At 36.7% G+C, this 20,367-nt stretch overlaps 1 protein-coding gene across 1 annotated transcript in view; it reads left to right on the forward strand.

The window, feature by feature from the left end:
* The first annotated feature begins 7,595 nt into the window (after positions 1-7,595).
* Positions 7,596-20,367, forward strand: part of CSGALNACT1 (chondroitin sulfate N-acetylgalactosaminyltransferase 1) — an 87,436-nt gene continuing 74,664 nt past the window's right edge. The window contains exon 1 of the mRNA XM_049771850.1: positions 7,596-8,477. Coding sequence (XP_049627807.1) covers positions 7,832-8,477 — 646 coding nt within the window. The 5' untranslated portion in view covers positions 7,596-7,831. The remainder of the gene's footprint in view (positions 8,478-20,367) is intronic.

Below are 20,367 nucleotides of genomic sequence, written 5' to 3' on the forward strand. Positions count from 1 at the left end.
ATTTATGCTCTGCTGGCACAGCTAATCCTTAGACTAAAGATTAGCTTGTGCCTTGCAATCAAAAACATGATTGTTTGTGCCAAAGTGGGCAGACACATATGATGGTGTTGGAGATTTGGTCAGCCACATTCTAACCCTGAAGATACTGCTTACTTTTACCTCACCAACATTCTTGGCTGTAATAAATGCACGGGGGAGATGTCTTGTAGAATTTATTTCAACTCCTTGAATAGTTTCCTTTATAACTTACAAGGCCTGACATTGTAGCTATAGGGATGTCTAACCTTGTCTAGCTGAGGTCTCTTCTGTTTGCTGTTGACTTGGCAGCATTCCATCCTCTGGACATATCCTTAGAGTCATTTGTGAATTAAGAACTTGTGAACATTAATAGAAACATATCTACAGACTCTTTTTCATAGTAGATTGTCCTTATATCCAAAATATGTTTTGTTTCTGTAAAGTGAAATGACTATATTCATATTAAAGGTTACTTAAGACTTGACCACAGAAATTATAATATTGGAGATAGATGGTGTGATTCAGAGATGGAATACTTGCCTTACATTCATAATACCTGCATAAACCTACATACATTAATCTCAAGCATCATATGAAATCCCCAGAATCATAAAAATTCTAATATCCACTCTGCCAAAAGAGCACGCTTTAGTGTCTGGACCAAACTTAGACTGCCTAAGGATTTTTACTCACAAATAAAATGATAAACATCTAACAACTTACTGTTTTTAATTTTTCTTTTTGGACCATACCCAATAGTGCTCTTGTCTTATTCTGAGCTTATCCATCATTCTTAGCTGTGTTCAGGAGACCAAGAATCTAACTGGATGCTGGCAATCACAACCTATGTTGTGCAGGGACAAGTGCAGGGACTTCTATAGGAGATCACATATTTGACACTTGTTGACACTGTTAGCTTTTTATATATGGTTTTTTTTTGGTTTTTTTTTTTTGGTTTTTGGTTTTTGGGCCACACCCGGCGGTGCTCAGGGGTTACTCCTGGCTGTCTGCTCAGAAATAGCTCCTGGCAGGCACGGGGGACCATATGGGACACCGGGATTCGAACCAACCACCTTTGGTCCTGGATTGGCTGCTTGCAAAGCAAACGCCGCTGTGCTATCTCTCCGGGCCCGGTTTTTTTTTTTTTTTATCAAACTAAGAGTCTTATCATTAGTGTTATTTCTTTATATCGCATATCTTTTTTATATCGTATATCTTAACAAATGTTATTGAATTTTAACATTTACTGTTATTTTCTTATGGTGCTGAGGATTGGTTTCAGATCTCTTGCATGCAAGACACCCTTTTTGCCACTTACCTATTTTTGTTACCTTAATTTGGGCAACTTAAATTTTATGTTAAATCTCTGTTTAAAATTTTATTTCTTCTGAATGCCCTGATCCATGTATATTTGTTAGATGGGACTGTAGCTTTTTACTTGATATTTATTTTATACTATTTGTCTATTTTCTCTACAATATTTGGGTTAAATAAGTTCTTGTTTAATTTATTTTACTTAGCATAATACCTTCTAGGTCAATTCAATCCTTTTATGCTCAATAGTACTATGTATCAGGTTATAATTTTGGAAAAAATCTTAATTCTTCTATGTGCTAAAATGTTAAAATTTGTTCATCTTTTGGTGTTCATATATTCTTTGTTGTTTATATTTGGTTGGAACATATACAGTGATGCTCAGGAATCATTCCTGCTAGTGATCGTAGACCATATGGAATACCAGAGATTGAACCCAGGTAGCTGCTTGCAAGACAATTTACCCACCCACTGCACCTTGACTCCAGTTGGGTATTCATATATTCTTTTCTTTGATATTCATATATTCTTTTCTCTAATATTCATATATTCTTATGCAGCATATTGACTCTTCCTGTTAATGTCACATGTTTATAAAGGTGGAATTGTTAGTTAAAAGTAATATACTGTGACTCATTGTTGGGTCATTGCTATATTATTTGGAAATTTGGGACAATATCTAGCATGCTCTTGGTCCAGACAGGGTGTCAGGGTGCCAGATTCTTGCAACAGGGAACTAATTTTATTTTTGGAACTCTGAATTTTCCTATCATTTCTTTTATAGTCCTTATTCTAAAAGTGCCAAAAATTTCTTATATGGTCCTCTTCTGTTATACTCCAGTAGAAAAAAGTCTCATAATGTTGTTTTATCCTGAAGATGATATAACTACAGCCTTCTCTGAGAGCCTTTTTTCTAGTCATAATATTTTTGTCCTAACTGGGCTTGAGGTGGCTTGAAACTGTAAAGGAACTGCAAAGCTTTTCCCTGTAACATATTTTTTTTCTCAGTGGACTATGAAGACAGCCCCTTCCCACTGCTACATTACTAAGAAATTGTCAGAATGCCGGCAAAGCACCTGTTCTGGGCTATTTTCTTCATATAATCAATATATCCAGTGGTTGAGACAGGTGCATCACAGAACCATCTGTGAATATTTTATAAGGCACAGGAAAGTATTAGGATCAAGAAAAGCAAATACCGTATTTGCCGGCATATAAGACGACCCCCTAATTTTGCAGTTAAAACATAGGTTTAGGCCTCTATTCGCTGTATCAGACAGAACGTTCCTGTGCTGCAACTGTATGTACCACAGTGAGCCAATCACAACAAGCAAAGGTTCAAAGGTTCTACTGTCATAGACTTCCTCTCTGACTCTGCCAATCTGAGCAGGCTTTTTACAGTGTAGATTCGGGTCCAGAATATTGTCTAATTTGCATGCATCAAAAGCTGCTTGGATTGGCTGAGTCAGAGAGGCGGAGGGTCCAAGCAGCCTGGCAGTGATTGGTGCAGAACATTGTCTAATTTGCATGCATCAAAAGCCTGCTTGGATTGGCTGAGTCAGAGAGGTGGTCCGAGCAGCCTTGCAGTGATTGGTGCAGGATCGAGTTGGAAAATTCGTTTTGTGGCAATATACAGACAATTTTCGTTTAGTGGCACATTGAAACATTTTTTGGGATATACTCAGCGTATAAGACAACCCCTGATTTTCGGTTGACTTTTTTTGTTTTGTTTTGTTTCAAAAGTCGTTTTATATGCCGGAAAATACGGTAGTAAGAATGAGCATTAAAGGAATCTGATCAACACAGTGATTGAAAGAAAAGGGAAAGAAATATATTTTTTCCAAATGCCCTCAAATTGCTTATGGAGAGGGAAGCTCTTTCTTGCTTTCCACACTGTCTTTGACCCTAACCCTATGTAAAAATAGTATTTATTCCAGAATTTGTATGCTTTTCTTGGTTTTAAAAGAATAGTTGCACAATGATAGTGTGATCACATAAAGCTGTATTTTCTCTGTCATCTCTAACATGTAATAGTGCTTGGCAGTTACAGGATGCTTCCATCTGCAATCTGTAAACATATTGTAACTATTAACTCTTTAGTTCTGGCTACTCTAGTAGGCAAAGAACTGCACGGTAGAGGCTTATTTATGTTAGGTCACTTATATATGATTTTGCATTCTCTTTCTTGTACTTAGTTCGTAGTAGAGCTGAAAAACTAACATCTACTCTTTGAATCAATGTCCTGCAAATGTAAAACCTAAAGTCTACTGAGAAGCTAGGATATGGAGATAGAGTATCTTAAGGTATTTGCCTTGCATGTCTCTAGCCCCAGCTCTATGCCTATAGTTCTGGGTTAGAACTACATAGTTACATATATATACATGTTTATATATAGTTCTATGCCTATAGTTCTGCTTATAGCATCCAGAGCCCAGCTTGAGCCATTGCCCCTGGAAAAAATGAGAGAAACCTGAAACTATTTCTAGTCTCTTAAATTTAGCCGTTTGTTACCATTTTAATTATAGAGTAGATTGTTCTAATAATTAGAAAAAATTCTTCTTCACGTGTTATATGCTCCTGACATTTATAAGCTCTTGAACAGTCCATTACTGCTTCTTTGGCAGTGTTTCTTTTTAAGGGCGGGGCACCTGGTGATGCTCAGGGCTTAATACTGGCTATGTGCTCAGAAATCGCTCCTGGCTTGGGGAATCTTATGGGACGCTGGCAAGGCAGATGCCTTACCTCTAGCGCCACTGCTCCGGCCCAGTAACTTTTATGTTTTTTAATATTTAATTTAAAAGTTCTTCCTTCCTTCCTAAGATATTTTTCTTCTGATTTGCAAGAGTAATGGAATTCCAAATAACTAGAATTTATACTAGTGATTTTGAAAAGCCAAAATATATTATGAAACAAAAAAAAACCCATTGTCTAGTTTTAAAGGTCTTTGGTATTGGTATTTTCATTAGTATATTTCATCAGTTAACCAACATGATTTCAATTTATTATTCAAGTTTAACAATTATTAAAAAACAATTATTAGGGCCCGGAGAGATAGCACAGTGGTGTTTGCCTTGCAAGCAGCCGATCCAGGACCAAAGGTGGTTGGTTCGAATCCCAGTGTCCCATATGGTCCCCCATGCCTGCCAGGAGCTATTTCTGAGCAGACAGCCAGGAGTAACCCCTGAGCACCGCCGGGTGTGGCCCCTCCCAAAAAAAACCAACAAAAAAAAAACCCAATTATTATATTAAAATATATTGGGAAAGAAATTTGCATAATTATGTCTCACCTTTGCTTATTTTGTCTCTCATGACAGCCCATTTAACAGAAAAGTCTTTAGGCAGCAGAAATATTGTGAGAATATGCCTTCATTGGTAATTTTGTACTTGAATAAAATGAGTTCATCTCAAAGATTTCATTAAAAACAGCAGGGTGCCTAAATTCCAAAGCTGAGATTTTTTTTTAATCACAGAATTATAGTAATTATACAAATCCCAAATTTCCATCAGACATTAAAGCACTTTAAACTTAGTACTAATAACTGTGTGTTATTCTGAATTATAGGATAGAAAATCCTCAAGTCAAGAAAAAATTTGGAGAGAAGACTGTTGGATTAAAAATCTTTAATTTAATGAACCATAGTCTACAAATTATTGATAATTAAGTTTGAAACATAATATTTCAACACTAAGCTTACCACCAGTGTCAACTGGTCATTTTATTTTGTTTATTTATTTCCACCCTCCTTTTCCCATGCACTTTAAAGTTCAATGATTTCAGTATGTATGGCTGAGTATGTACTCTGAATATTTGTTGTATTTTTAAAGAAAATAAAGAAAAACTATTGTATAACTAGGAAATTGGTAAGAAGAGGCCATATCAAGGTTAATAGAAAAGGAACTCTTGTGACTATAGCAATAGAGCCAGTGAATATTTCAGTGGTCACTAAGTAAGTCAGAATTTTCAGCATAGAGAGAAAGGTATCTTACCTTTCTTTCCTACCAGGCATCTTGAAGTTGCTTTCATAAATCCTTTCAGTTAATAAATGGTTGCAACTACCAGTAAATAAGATAGTTATGCCTTGGAGTGATTTTTCTTATGTTTCCTTTAGCTGGTACACTTCATGTTGTTTCCATATGACCCAGTAATACCACTCCTAGGTATATACTCCAGGAACACAAAAACAATACAAAAATGACCTGTGTATTTATATATTCATAATAGCACTATTTATAATAGCTTCAGAATCTGCAAACAGCCCAGATGCCCAACAATAGATGAGTGGCTAAAGAAACTAGTACAGCTATACAATGGGATACTATGGAGCCATTACAAAAAATGAAGTCATGAAATTTGCTTATACATAGATGGACATGGATACTATTATACTGAATGAAATGAGCCAGAGGGAAAGAGATAGACATAGAATAATTTCACTCATTTCTGGAATATAAGAGAAAACAAGAGATAGTATGGTAATAATACATAGAGACAAGAGAGAAAAAGGTCAGAATATCCAGCCTGGGGTAAAAAGCTAGCCACAAAGAGCGGTGAGTGTAACTAGATTAGAGAAGGGTCTAATAGATTAATGATAGATGGAACTTATTACTCTGGACAAGAACTAGGTGCTGAACCTAGTTTTTTACACTACAGTGTCAAAAAGAAAAAAGAGAGGTGAGAGAGTGAGAGAGAGAGAGAAAGAGAGAGAGGGGAGAGAGAGAGAGAGAAAGAGAGAGAGAGAGAAGTTGGGGATGGGAGGGAAATGGGAGAGAGACATCAGTGACAGGAAGAGGGTGCACTGGTGAAGGATGGTTTATATTGTATGAATGAAACCCAACAATGAACAGTTTTATTACCACAGTGCTTAAATAAAGCAATTAGACAGAATTATTATTGGGTCCTTTGAAGACAATGTAAATAATTAGTTATTATGAGAAGTTTTAGAGATGTCAGTTACAAAATAAAATGACCAATACCAATGGACTTGTTTTAAGAGAAAAGATGCATTTATGAAGATTTAATTAAAAATCTCTTGAAAAAAAATCTCTTGAATTTGGGGAGATAGTTTGAATGTAAACATTGAGGAAGTTCTGGAATTTGATCCTCAAGCATACAAGTATTAATTGGTAAACTTATCCTCCAAATATCTCTAAGAAGTATATTTTCACGATGTGTTTTCCTTTGGTTATTTCATTTTCTTTAGCTCAGGTCGATAGAAAAATGTGCCCAATAAAGGGAGGATAAGGAAGGGAGATCACAAAAGGAGTTTGATTTGGAAATAAGAGAATGAGGAGAGAGGGTTCATGATGGCACTGGAGTTTGGATCTTTATTTAAAGTTAATGTGGAGAGTAGGCCTTTTAATTTAAAATTCTGTGATTTGTCTGGGAATTCAAGATGAACAGCTACTACTCAGAATTATCTTCAAGGGACCAGAACAGAGACTTGTCTGAGAATTGTGTTCCAAAAGGATAGTGTTCTCATAACTGTTTTCCTTTCTATGGTGACTCAACACTTGTCTGCAAGTAGAACTGGAAAATTTGCTGCAACAATTCTCTCCTCATTAAGTTACCATCATAATTTATTCAGATGTAAACCTGATCCTCTCTGTGATTCCTAACCCCCTTAGAGAAAGCATTAAAAGCATTTTAGCTAGCTTTTGGGCCTGCCTTGAATGACTGCACACAGCTGAGTTAGTGCATATTGGCCTCCGCATTTACAGACACTAATGCCAAGAAGTGTGCAATTTTAATCTCAATACTTTTCATGTTTTTCTCTTTTTGCTACCAATTGGGGGAATTTACAAGATACAGGAAAATAATAATCTTTTTATCCAGAAACAATTATTGGTAACATTGTATGCTCTTCCTGTACCTTCCTGTATTCTTTTTTGTACCTTTTGTTCTTTATGTGTCTTGTACTTCAAATATAATTTTACATGTTGATTTACAAACATATCTAGCTCTCATAAGCATTATCCATAATATAAATTTCATGGGCTATCTATTACCTTACTTATACATAACAGTATATCATATTTTACAATTGTTATTGTGAGGCTTACTTCTAGGAGGGCTTTAGTGTTGGGACCAGCTCTGGCAGTGCAAAGGGTGGGATTGGGTATTAAACCCAGAACCCCAAATATGTAAGGCATGTGCTCTACCATATGTATCATATTTCCTAGCGTACATAAAATGAATGTTATTGTCATTTGATCTTTTCCAGGTTCCTCTTTCTGTCTTCTGCACATCTGGAAGGCAATGATGGGAAGGAATGAACAACGTCGAAGTTGCACCTGACTCACTGATTCAGCCTGAAAAATCCTCTTTAGGAACAGGGTACCAGTGTACCATGGTAGTTGATTCCAAGGCATAAAACTTATAGGGAAAAAATGGATGAAAGGAGCTTAGGAAACCATCATTACCTGCTTCCTCTTGTGGTCTAGTTCAAGGAAGCCCTTGTGTGGGGCTTAGGCCTTTTGGGATGCTGCCAATTCCGGACGCATGGCTGATTGTGGAGTGATGATGGTTCGCAGGGGGCTGCTTCCGTGGGTCTCCCGAGTGGTGGTGTTGCTGGTGCTCCTCTGTTGTGCCATCTCTGTGCTCTACATGTTAGCGTGCACACCAAAAGGTGATGAGGAGCAGTTAGGGCTACCCAGGGCAAATGGGCCCACAGGGAAAGATGGGTACCAAGCTGTTCTGCAGGAGTGGGAGGAGCAGAACCGAAATTACATCAGCAGCCTCAAGAAGCAGATCTCTCAGCTCAAGGAAGAACTGCAGGAGAGGAGCGCACAGCTCAAGATCACACAGCACCATTCCAAAGAGCCTGTGGGTCTTGAGCTCCCAGCACCCACTGAGAAAAACCAGGCTGACCTGGTGGCCTTCCTGCACTCACAGATGGACCGAGCCGAGGTGCACACTGGTGTCAAGCTGGCCACTGAGTATGCGGCTGTGCCTTTCGACAGTTTCACCCTGCAAAAGGTATACCAGCTGGAAACTGGCCTGACTCGCCACCCAGAGGAGAAGCCAGTGAGGAAAGACAAGCGGGAAGAGTTGGTCGAAGCAATTGAGTCAGCCCTGGAGACCCTAAACAGCCCTGTGGAGAGCAGTCAGAAGCAGCGCACTTACACGACCTCTGACTTCATAGAAGGTTTGTAGTTAGAATATTAATCGGAGAAAAGGCACCCCCAATTCTGAGCTCAAACCTGCAGGCTGACTTGAAGAAGGCTGCTAGAAAGTGCTATGTAAGTCATACACAAGGTTTTGAGCCTGGGTTTTGTTCTTCAGAAAAGTATTTCCCCAAAACCTTCTCATGAGAGCCACATGACTATTAAAGACTCTTAAGGAGACAAGTTGGTTGTTTCTTGACAGAAGTAAAACTTGTTTTAGTTGAAAAAACAAACAAACAAAAACGAAGACCAAATGTAAAACTGTTAAACCCAAAAAGAATCAATCTGAAATTTTAGTTTCATCCGTTCTCATATGTACATCTAGTATTTGGGCCAGCCATGGACAGAGGCTTAATGATAACTTATTATATTACTTAGGCTCTGAGCACAATTCTGGAAACTTCAGTTATTAACATCTCCTCCTCCTCCCCCTCCTTCTTAACATTCTCCTCTTCTTTACCTCCTCCTCCTCTTTGTCCTCCTCTTTGTCCTCCTCATTGTCCTCCTTGTCCTCTTCCTTCTACTCCAGCTGGTGGACCTCCTCCTCCTCCTGGTCCTCCTCCTCCTCCTCCTCCTCTTCCTCGTCATTGTCCTCTTCGTCGTCGTCCTCCTTCCACCACCTCCTCCTGGTCCTCCTCCTCCTCCTTCTCCTTCTTCCCCACCTCCTTCTTTCTCCTCTTCTCCTTCTCCTCCTTTTCCTTCTTCTTCGCCACCTCCTCCTTTTCTTTCTTTCTTTCTTTCTTTCTTTCTTTCTTTCTTTCTTTCTTTCTTTCTTTCTTTCTTTCTTTCTTTCTTTCTTTCTTTCTTTCTTTCTTTCTTTCTTTCTTTCTTCTTCTTCTTCTTCTTCTTCTTCTTCTTCTTCTTCTTCTTCTTCTTCTTCTTCTTCTTCTTCTTCTTCTTCTTCTTCCCCCTTCATCATCCCCCTTCTTCATCTTCTTCTTTTTCTTCTTTCCCACCTCCTCCTTTCTTCTCTTTTTCCTCCATCTCCTCCTTTCTTTTCCTCCTCCTTCTCCTTCCCTACCTCCTCTTTTTTCTTCTTCCACCACTTTCTCCTTTCTTCTTCTTCTTCTTCTTCTTCTTCTTCTTCTTCTTCTTCTTCTTCTTCTTCTTCTTCTTCTTCTTCTTCTTCTTCTTCTTCTTCTTCTCCTTCTCCTTCTCTTTCTCTGTCTTCTTATTTTCTCCTCCTCCTTCTTCTTGTCTTCTTCTTCTCCTCCTTCTCCTCTTCATTTTTCTTCGTTTTCTTCTTTCACAGTCAGCACTCTTCAGGGCATACTTCTATCTTTGCATTCAGGGAGTACTCCTGATAGCATTTGGAGAGCATCTGGATTGGCTACATGTGAGACAAGTGCTTTATCCATGGCATTCTCTTTCAAGTTAAATATGTATTTATTTAAATTAATATCATTATTTAAACACCTCGATTACAAACATGGTTGTAGTTGGGTTTCAGTCATGTAAAGAACACCCCCCCTTCTGGGGCCTCCAGGAGACAATATTTTTGGCTATTCCTAGCCCTCTGAGGAGAGCTTCAGGAGGCCAGAGAAGAAAAACACACAAAGCCAACAGGTCCCCTCAGCTTCTAGTCTCCAATCTTCTCTAATCTTCTCACTTTTTCTTAAGAATTCCGTTGAAGGGTGGGGAAATAGAGATTCAAATTAATTTGTACTTAAAGTCAGTCTGTTAGGAAGGAACAGATCAAGTAATTGTACTCCTTATTCTGGGTTCCTGTCCTTGTGCTTATTGTGTAATTGTCAGAGCAGCTGACATGATGAAATAAAGGCTCAGAATTTTTTCAGGAGCACAAGACCACCTTGTTAATTTCTATTTGATTGTGCCAAATTGTAAAGGAGTACAACTTTGTCTAATTTCTTGAAGGTTCTCTGGCTTTTAGGGAGCAAGGTCACACTTAACAGTGTTCAGGGGCTACCACTGGCTCAGTAATTACTCCTGATGGTGCTCTGGGTACCATATGGGATCTGGGGATTGAACCCAAGGACAGCTGAGTGCAAGTCAAATGTTCCACCCATTGTATTATTGTTCTGAACTCTCATTAGCTATTTTTAACCAATTTTCTTTTTGTTACTGGTATTAGGAGAGGGAATCAAACAACATTGTGGGGATTTCTTTCCCCTGCCTCAAGATGCTAGCATCTTCTGCTTCCCTGTGTTCCTTAAATGTCATCCCCAACTTTGATTATGCAATCACCATGACATCAACAAAACAAACTTCTTGTAGTCCTAGTAAAATCTCTCTGGCTGCTAGTTATGATAATTTACTTTGTATATTTTTATATCTTGAGATTTTTATCACTATATACATGTGAAACATAATTTCATGTAAGTTTTAAATTGTATATTTTCTATATATCTACAGACGTGAAAAGAAATATTAAAAGAACAATTTTTTTAAAATTCTGGTAGAAGGTCTTGTTCATTTATATGCGATATTAAGAATATCCTGCATAGTAGGCAGCAAGAAAGTTTAAGGCTCGCTGAGCACTTGATGAATGTGTCCAGTATATGATGATACAGCATCACATTTTATAGTGTTTTACAGTTGATGCTGCACTTATCATACTACCTGACCCCCAAAGAAAATCAACAAACATTCTTAAAAAACAAGCAACCATGACATTTCTTCTCTAAAGTCCTTAACAGACAGACTATAGGTAGCAGATACTAGTTGTGTTTTCAGAAGTACCATCTTCATTCTGGTAGATTGCTTTCCAAATATTTGCTTTATCATTGTGACTTTGGTAGCATGGCTTTATAAGTATTTAGATGGGGCTCAATGACTAGATGAATGTGAGCAGTGAAGCTCTATTTTGGATGCCCTGACTTGCAGTGAAAATGTTTTTTTCTGACTCAAAGAGGACCCCGTTCCTGGTCTGTCTTTCTTCCTTAGTTTGTATCTGGACAAAGCCCAGATGGGTTGTCTTGAAAACCCTTTGTTTCTTCTTGTGCTTTTCTTTCTGACTCTTCTCTGTCAGAGGACCGGCTCTAAACAGTCTTGTGATGCTAGAATAAATTTATCTTTGAAAAACTTCATAATAAATGCCTTTAAACGCAATCATTTAGTCAAATCTGTTGTTAGAAAATTATCTGTTACCTACAGTCATTTATATAATTTTTATAAAGGCATCACTTTTTGTTAAAGGAAATTATAAATTACTCACCAGTTGGTAAGGCTTATAATCAAGACACTTATGAATAAGAAATAATATCCATATATATTATTTGAAAATGGACCGCTTAAGTGTTTTTTTTATAGGCAATCTCGATTATTAGCCAAAAACAATGGTAAAAAAGGCATGGCCACATGTTCCTTGCTCTTTGACCTTTAGATTCCTGCTCAGGCTGTTGCTTGTATTTTAAGTTTTTGTAACATCCTATATCTACTGTTATTTAGAGGAAGTCTTGCAGCTATATGGAAACTCACCCTTCTTGATGGTTGTTCTGACTTCCCTTTCTCACATGTCTGTTATTGAGTGTCTAAAAAACTCACTCTATATCCCCCACTACTATCTGACTTCTTAAACTCCATTTACTGCAGGTGATTATTTAGGTATCTTTACCATGAGGCATGGTAAGGAGATGGATGCTGCTTAATCAGTAATACTATTTGATGATTAATAATTAACGCACTTATTCATAAGAAACTGACATTATTTAAAGAAAAGCGTGGAATTAAAAGAAGATTTTGTAGCTGGGGTCTTGAGCATCATACTATCTAATTTGAGCAGCTGAAGAGCACCAAGAGAAAGAGATGAATGTGCTTAATTTCTAGGGAGGCCACATCCAGGGGCTGCAAATCACCTGAAAGAGTCTTAGATTTTTATTATTAAACTTGAACATACTCAGAAATCTATTTTTTCTATGTCTTAACAATTGTGTGTTCATTTTTTGTGGCCACTGTGACTCATTTTAGGATGATCCCTACCTTTTGTTTTCCTTTCCTGTCTCCATCCCATACCCCTTAATGTATTCCTTCAACCCTCTTCCTCACACCAGACTTCTTGCCTCCATAAATATCTTTCAAGCTCATTCTTGGAAGAGTAGGCACAATCTTCTTTCTCTCTCATTTTTATTCTATTGAAGAGTCAGAGTGTCTGACATAGATGTGTGCATTTTCATTTAAGGTGGTAGAGGTTTTTACTGACTCATTCCAGGAACTTGAGTCACCACCAAAGCCTGTTTTCTTTTTGGTTTCTGGGCCACATCCAGTGGTTCTCAGGGGTTATTTCTGGCTCTGTGCACAGAAATTGTTCCTGGCAGGCTTGGGAGATCTCATATGGGATGCCAGGAATCAAACCCAGGTGTGTCACATGCAAGGTCAGCCACGTGCAAGTCAAATGCCCTACCACTGTGCTATTTCTCCAGCATTTTAACTTCTTTTCCAGACCTGTAAACCAGTCTAGTTTTCTTATCTGGTGTGGCTTTCCTCTGTTTCTCTGAATTAACTGTGAGTTTTGAGAGTGCTTTGACAATTTGCTTCAAACCTGCCTGATCTGTATTTCTATTCCCTTTTGTCCTGTTTGAAGAAGACTGTAAAATCCATTTATTCTTTACCCACTAATTTCTTCCATTTATCCTCATTATCTGTTCCTGTGTGTTTCTTCCTCTCAGTATATAAAGAACTTATTTAATTTTTTTCCTTTGATGGAGGGTACTTCTCAGCAGACTTGAGGGCCTGGAACTCTGGACATTACTCAGGTTGACAGTGTGATTATATTTCCTAGACTCTGCAAAAAGTGTTTTCTTTTGTAGCTACTTAAAGATCAGGAAATACATAACATGGGGATTGAGAGAGAGTAAAACATAGTTTAGGAAACATGGTCAAACAAAGACAAAAGATGAAAAAGCTTAGATGGTGATAAGATTTTTACACTTTTGGTGGTTGAACCCAAGAAATATTCAGTAGATCACACCATGAATTGTAGTTACCTATTTCAGTGCATGAGTTCAGGGATGTGACACTGTTTGGACCATGCAATGAAGGGGATATTTGAGCCTTTTCATTACTGGTAGAGCTATGGGGTACAAGGTAATTTCTCCACATCCATACATGGCAGTTCTTGGGGTCTTTAGGACTGCAGCAAGCAATTTTCATGAGACCATGTAATTCCAGAAATTGAACCTAACAATCTTGTGGCCCCTCTGTTTTTCTTTTCCTTTTCTTTTTTACAAAAATAATACTAGTGTTTCATACTGAGAAAATGTGAAAATCAGAACATTGTTTGCTTATTACGCAGGGAAATTCTGTCAGACTAGGCACCCTTGGTAGTTTCATTCCAGAAGTGGGCTTAGAGGCTGGGTCCCATCTTTAATCCAACAAGTAAAACTGAGGGGTTTACAACATGGAATAGAACATAGTTAGTAGGTTCCTATATGTAATTTTCTGTCTGTTCTAATATCTTGAATATATGCTATTATGCCAGATTGACCGAGAAGGAAAATAGTTTTGATAACAAGCATTTATTGAAGTTTTGATATGTACCTTGTATTTTCTAATATCCTTATAACGATTAAGATATATGGTAACTTGTGAGGGAAAAGAGGCACAGAAAAATCATGTAATTTTCTAAAGGAAATCATGTGGCATGATTTAAACCTGAGTTTGACTCTGAAACATTGAGCTGTACTGTATCTCAATTCTGGCTGCTGTATATAGTCTACTATGCACATAGTAAAGTAGAGGGTTTATCTGCATGGTCTTTTTGGGTTCCTATGGTAAATCTCTAGGGGTTGGACAATATGGGGGGCTCAATTTCCAGGTTTTTGTTTTTTTTTGAATATCTGTTTTGTTTCTCAAAAAGGCTTGACCAGTAATCATTGACATCATCAGTGAATGAAAGTCCCATTCTCCTCTCATCTTTGCCAGAACTAGTTCTTCTTTGTGATGTATGCCAGTTTTTTTGTTGAGAGATATTTCATTACTGTTTTGATTTGCATGTCCTCAATAATTACTGATGTGGAGTATTTTTTCAAGTGATTTTGACCATCTATGTTTATTCATTGAGGAGGTTTTTGAATGGGGGTAGGTATCTTTTTTCTGAGTTCTCAGTACATTTATATCTTAGATATTAACTACTACTTAGATGGGGGAGTGGGTGAATAGTTTCTCTCATCCCATGAGTAGTATTTGTATCCTAATCACAGTTTCCTTTGATGTGCTGAAGCTTCTTTGTTTAATGTTGTACCATTTGTTTATCTTTGTTTCTCCCTGCTTGGCCAGTGGTGTTTCTTCCATAGAGATGCCTCTAGCTTTAGTGTTATGGAATGTTCAGCCTAAGTTTTCCTCTATATACCTTATGGTTTTAGGTCTGATATCAAGGACTTTAATGCATTTTGATATGACCTCTTTTCATAGTTTTAAATAGGTCTAAGTCAGTTTTCTACATGTAGCTGACCAGTTTTCCCAATGTCACTTTTTGAAGATGCTTTCCTTTCCCTGCTCTGTATTTCTTGCCCCCTTATAAAAGATTTATTGATCATATACCTGCAGGACAATCTCAAAATATTCAAGTCTTTCCATTGATATGAGGGTCCGTCTTTATTTCAGTGTCATGCTATTTTAATGACTACTATAAATGTACTGCTTTATAGTACAATTTAAAGTTGGGAAAAGTAATTTCTCCCATTTCCACCAAGGACTGTTTTAGCTTCATGGCTGTTTATTATTCCATATAAGTTTCAGGAATGTTTTATACACATCCTTGAAAAGTTATATGTATTTTTATAGGGATTGCATTATATCTGTACAATATGGGACATATTGCCATTTTAATTATGATAACTCTATCAATCCAGAAACAGTGTAAATGTTTCCTTTTCCTTGTATCCTCTTTTACTTTTTGAAGTAGTGTTTGGTAGTTTTCTTCATATAGGTCTTTTATTTAGTAGTTATGTTCACTCCAAGGTACTTAATTTTCTGAGGCACAATTTTGAATGGGATAATTTTTTGTTTCGTTTTGGGGCCACATCCGGTGATGCTCAGGGGTTACTCCTGACTATGCACTCAGAAATAGCTCCTGACTTTGGGGACCATATGGGATTCTGGGGATCAAACCAAGGTTTGTGCTGGGTCAGCTACGTGCAAGGTCAACGCCGTACCACTGGGCTATCAGTCCAGTCACTGGATGGGTTATTGTTTAATATTTATTTTTCTCTTTAATTATTTGTATGTAGAAAAGTCATGGATTTCTGTGTATCAGTTTTATAGTTGCCATTCATCATACACATCTAATGTTTTTCAGAAGCTTTTTGTCTTTATTTTTTAATTTTTATTTATTTTTAATTTTTAATTTTTATGAAGACAAAGATGCAAAGAGAGAGGACAAGGTGAAGTTAAAGTATGAAGACAATCACCCATAAACAGAATTCTCAGAAGCTTTTTGTATAGAATTTAAGATATGCTAAATATAGTATCATGGCATCTGCAAACAATGAGAGCTTGTCTTCTTCCTTTCCTCCCTTGAATATTTTTTCTTCCCTAATTACTCTGGCAAGTACTTTAAGTACTATGCTAAATAAAGTGGCATGAGGGGTAACCTTTCCTTATGCCAGATCTTAAGAGGAAAGGCTTTATGTTATTCCCCATTGACTATAATGCTTTCCATGGACTGCGGTGAATGGCTTTGACTATATTGAGGAAAAGTCCTTCAATTCCCATCTTGAAATTTTTTTTTATCACGAATGGGTTCTGGAACTTGCCAAATTCTTTCTCTGAATCTATTGATATGCTCATGATCTTTTCTCTTATTGATATCATGTATTATATTGATCAACTTGTGTATATTAAACTCTCCTCGTTTCTCTGGAATGAATCCTACTTGGTCATAATGTATGACTTTTTAATGAGCTGTTGGATTCTATTTGCCACTATTATACTGAAGATATTTTATCTGTGTTTATCAAGGATATTTGCCTGAAAATCTCTCTCTCTCTCTCTCTCTCTCTCTCTCTCTCTCTCTCTCTCTCACACACACACACACACACACACAAACACACACACACACACACATTGGTGGTGTCTGTTTTTGCTATCAGTGTGACATTAGATTCATAGAAATTATTTAGAAGTATTTCTGTTTCTCAGTATCCTGGAAGTGCCTGAAAAGGATATGCAGTAAGTACTTTTTAAAGGTTTGAAAAATTCACTAGTAAATCCATTTGGCTAGGACATTTATTTTTTAGAATGCATTTTGATTACCATTTCAATTTTATCAATTGTTAAAGATCTTTTCAGGTATTACAGATCATCTTGGTTCAAACTTGGGAAGTTATAGGAGTCCAGATATTTATCCATTCTTTAAAATTTGCTTGTTTTATGACAAAGATTTTCAAAGTAATCTCTGACTATCCTTTGTACTTCTATTTTGTTTGTAGTAACAACCCCTTTTGTGAGTCTTGCTGATTATTTATAGATCTTATTTATTTATTTATTTTTGCATTCAAAAATTTTTATTGAAACTATTGTAAATTATAAATTCTATTTCATAGTTGTATTTCAGGCAAATAGTGACAGTGAATTAGGACCATTTTCACCACCAATGTTGACCTCCCTCCACCAGAATTCCTAGCATGCACCCCTATACTTCCACGCTTAGCCCACCAGTTTACCAGTATAATAGGTCCATTTTTGTGTTTAGATAGTTATAGTTTTGGTCTCTTTATTCTATTTTTGTCTTACTCATTTTTCAAAAGAACCAAATTTTTCTTTCATTGCTCTTTCAGATTGTTTTCTGAGTTTCAAGTTATTAATTTTTGCTCTACCTTTTATTACTTTCTTCTGCTTCCTGACTTTCAGAAATATTGCTGATCAGTTTCTAATTTCTTAAACAGTCCCATTAAGTTATTTATGTAGACCTTTTCTTTATTTCTGATGAATGCTGCAAAGCTACAAATTTTCTTCCATATAATGCTCTTGCTGTGTACCACAAATCCTGATAATTCATGTCTTCATTTTTAATTGTTTACAGGAACCATTTGATTTCTTCCTTGATTTTGTCTGTGAACTATTGGTTGTTCAGTAGTGAGCTGTTTAATTTGCATGTTTTAAAGTTATTTCTTTATTTCTGTTTATAATAATTAACTTCTATTTTCAGTGCATCATAGCTAGAGAAGATAGAAATTACAATTTCTGTCCTCTAGAATTTATGGAGGTATGTTTATGACTCAGCATGTATTAGACTTTGGAGAGTGTCCCATGTGCATTGTAGAAGAATTAGTATTCAATTTGTGAGAGTGAAAAGTTCTATCTGTATCTATATCTATATCTACTAAGGTACTCTCTTCATTTCTTCTTTCAAAGCCAGTATATCCTCCTTAAGTTATAAACCTATTTTATTTATAAAAAAAAAAAAGGACAGTGTGTGTGGAAGTGTCCCTCTATTATTGTGCTGCTATTGATTTATTTCTTTAAGTATTTTAGGAGTTAAGTATTTTGCTGGATGGTTATTGGGTGTATATATGCTTAGTGTGATTTCTTCCTGATGTACCTTGATTATTACAAAATAACCTTTTCTGTTTCTTACTACTTTTCTAATCCTGAAGACTATAAAGTCTGATATTATTATGGCCACTTTAGCCTTTATCAGGGAGTTGTTTGCTTGAAAGATTGTTCTCCATCCAATCTATGACCCTGAGTCTGTTCTGATTATTCAAATATATTTCTTGAAGGCAGAAAAATGTCGGATTTACCTTTTTGCTCCATTTGGTCACTCTTCTGTTGATGTTGAGAGAGATTATGTCATAGGATTTTGTGTCACTTTTTATAGAAGTTTTGTGTTTTGGTGGTTTGTCTTGCCTTAAAGTCAACCATCACTTCTTTGAAAGTTGCCTTGATTCTGTAATGTTCATGAGGTTTTTTTTTTTTTTTTTTTTTTTTTTTATCTATGAAGTTGTGTATACTTTCTTCAAATCTGAGTGAAAGTCTGGCTGAATGTAATATTTGTGGCAAGACATTGAATTTATTGAAATTTTTACTATAAGTCACCACTGCCTTCACAGTCTGAATGGTTGCTTGTGATAAATTTGCTGTAAATCTTAAAGATGCTTCTTCTTATATAATTTCCCTTTATGATCTTTCTGCTTTCAGTATTCTAGTATTATCTTTGTTTTTTTTATTAATGTGATTAGGATGAGCCTTGAAGGACTATAATTTGGGTCTCGTTTAGCTGATACTCTTTTTATTTTTTTATTTTATTTTTAAATTTTTTTATTTAAACAACTTTATTACATACATGATTGTGTTTGGGTTTCAGTCATGTAAAGAACTCCACCCATCACCAGTGCAACATTCCCATCACCAATGTCCCAAATCTCCCTCCTCCCCACCCAACCCCCGCCTGTACTCTAGACAGGCTTTCCATTTCCCTCATACATTCTCATTATTAGGATAGTTCAAAATGTAGTTATTTCTCTAATTGAACTCATCCCTGTTTATGGTGAGCTTCATGAGGTGAGCTGTAACTTCCAGCTCTTTTTTCTTTTGTGCCTGAAAGTTATTATTGCAAGAATATCTTTCATTTTTCTTAAAACCCATAGATGAGTGAGACCATTCTGCATCTTTCTCTCTCTCTCTCTCTGACATTTCACTCAGTATAATAGATTCCATGTACATCCATGTATAGGAAAATGTCATGACTTCATATCTCCTGACAGCTGCATATTCCATTGTGTATATGTACCACAGTTTCTTTAGCCATTCATCTGTTGAAGGGTATCTTGGTTGTTTCCAGAGTCTTGCTATGGTAAATAGTGCTGCAATAAATATAGGGGTTAGGAAGGGATTTTTGTATTGTATTTTTGTGTTCCTAGGGTATATTCCTAGGAGTGGTATAGCTGGGTAGTATGGGAGGCTCGATTTCCAGTTTTTGGAGGAATCTCCATATTGCTTTTCATAAAGGTTGAACTAGATGGCATTCCCACCCCGTTTAGCTGATACTCTTAAGGCTTCCAGGATGTGGGTACAAGCACTCTTCTGCTCTGGGAGCTTCTTATCAACAATGCCTTTGAATGTTCCCTCATTCCCTCTCTGGGAACCCAATGATTCTTATGTTGTTCCTGTTGAACTTATCCCAAAGGCATGTTGTCTGCTTATTTGAGGATTTCTTTTTTCATCTTCTGTTCATTTATTTTAAGGCTCTTCTGTTATATGGATGTTTTATACAATTCATCTTCCAGATCATTGATTCTGTTACTCTGCTGGTGAGGCCTACTATTGAGTTTTCATTTCTCCCTACCAAGTTTTTCAGACTATTATTTCCATTTGAACTTTTCTCTTTTCTACTCATATTTTCTTGGGTCTGACTTGCTATTCTTTCAGTTTATTCCATATATATATTTTTTGAGTTCTTTTTTATTCCATATATATATATATATATTTTTTTTTAGTTCTTTAAACATCCTCCAAATTTTGTCTTTAAAGTACTTATCATAGAAGCTATATAGGGGACTGATGTTAATCGAGTCCTTGGAACTAACATCTTCATTTGTTAAGTGTGGTGGGTTCTGTATTGTTCTACCATTGTGACTATTGCTGTGTGGTGGTGTTTTTATTCATGTGTTGTTTTGGGCTTTTTTGCCTATAAGCAATGAGAGACCATGAAGCAAATCAGCCTCACTGCTACATTACTGTCCTTGGCTGTCTCACCATCATGCTACTGTGGGCCCTCCTGTCACATTTTCCCTTACCCTGCTTGCTCTTTCAATGTTATTGTCCTTGTCCAGTTGCAGATGTCTTAGCCAGGCCCATAGATGAGAGTCCTGAGACTTTGAGTACCATGTAAGGATTGAGAAAGTGTGGTACTCCTTGAATCTCCTAGCAATGGCAGCTTCACCTCCTGGCATCAACCCACTCTTAGCAGTC

This window comes from Suncus etruscus, chromosome 4 (assembly GCF_024139225.1).
Source record: "Suncus etruscus isolate mSunEtr1 chromosome 4, mSunEtr1.pri.cur, whole genome shotgun sequence".
In the NCBI taxonomy this organism is placed as follows: Eukaryota; Metazoa; Chordata; class Mammalia; order Eulipotyphla; family Soricidae; genus Suncus; species Suncus etruscus.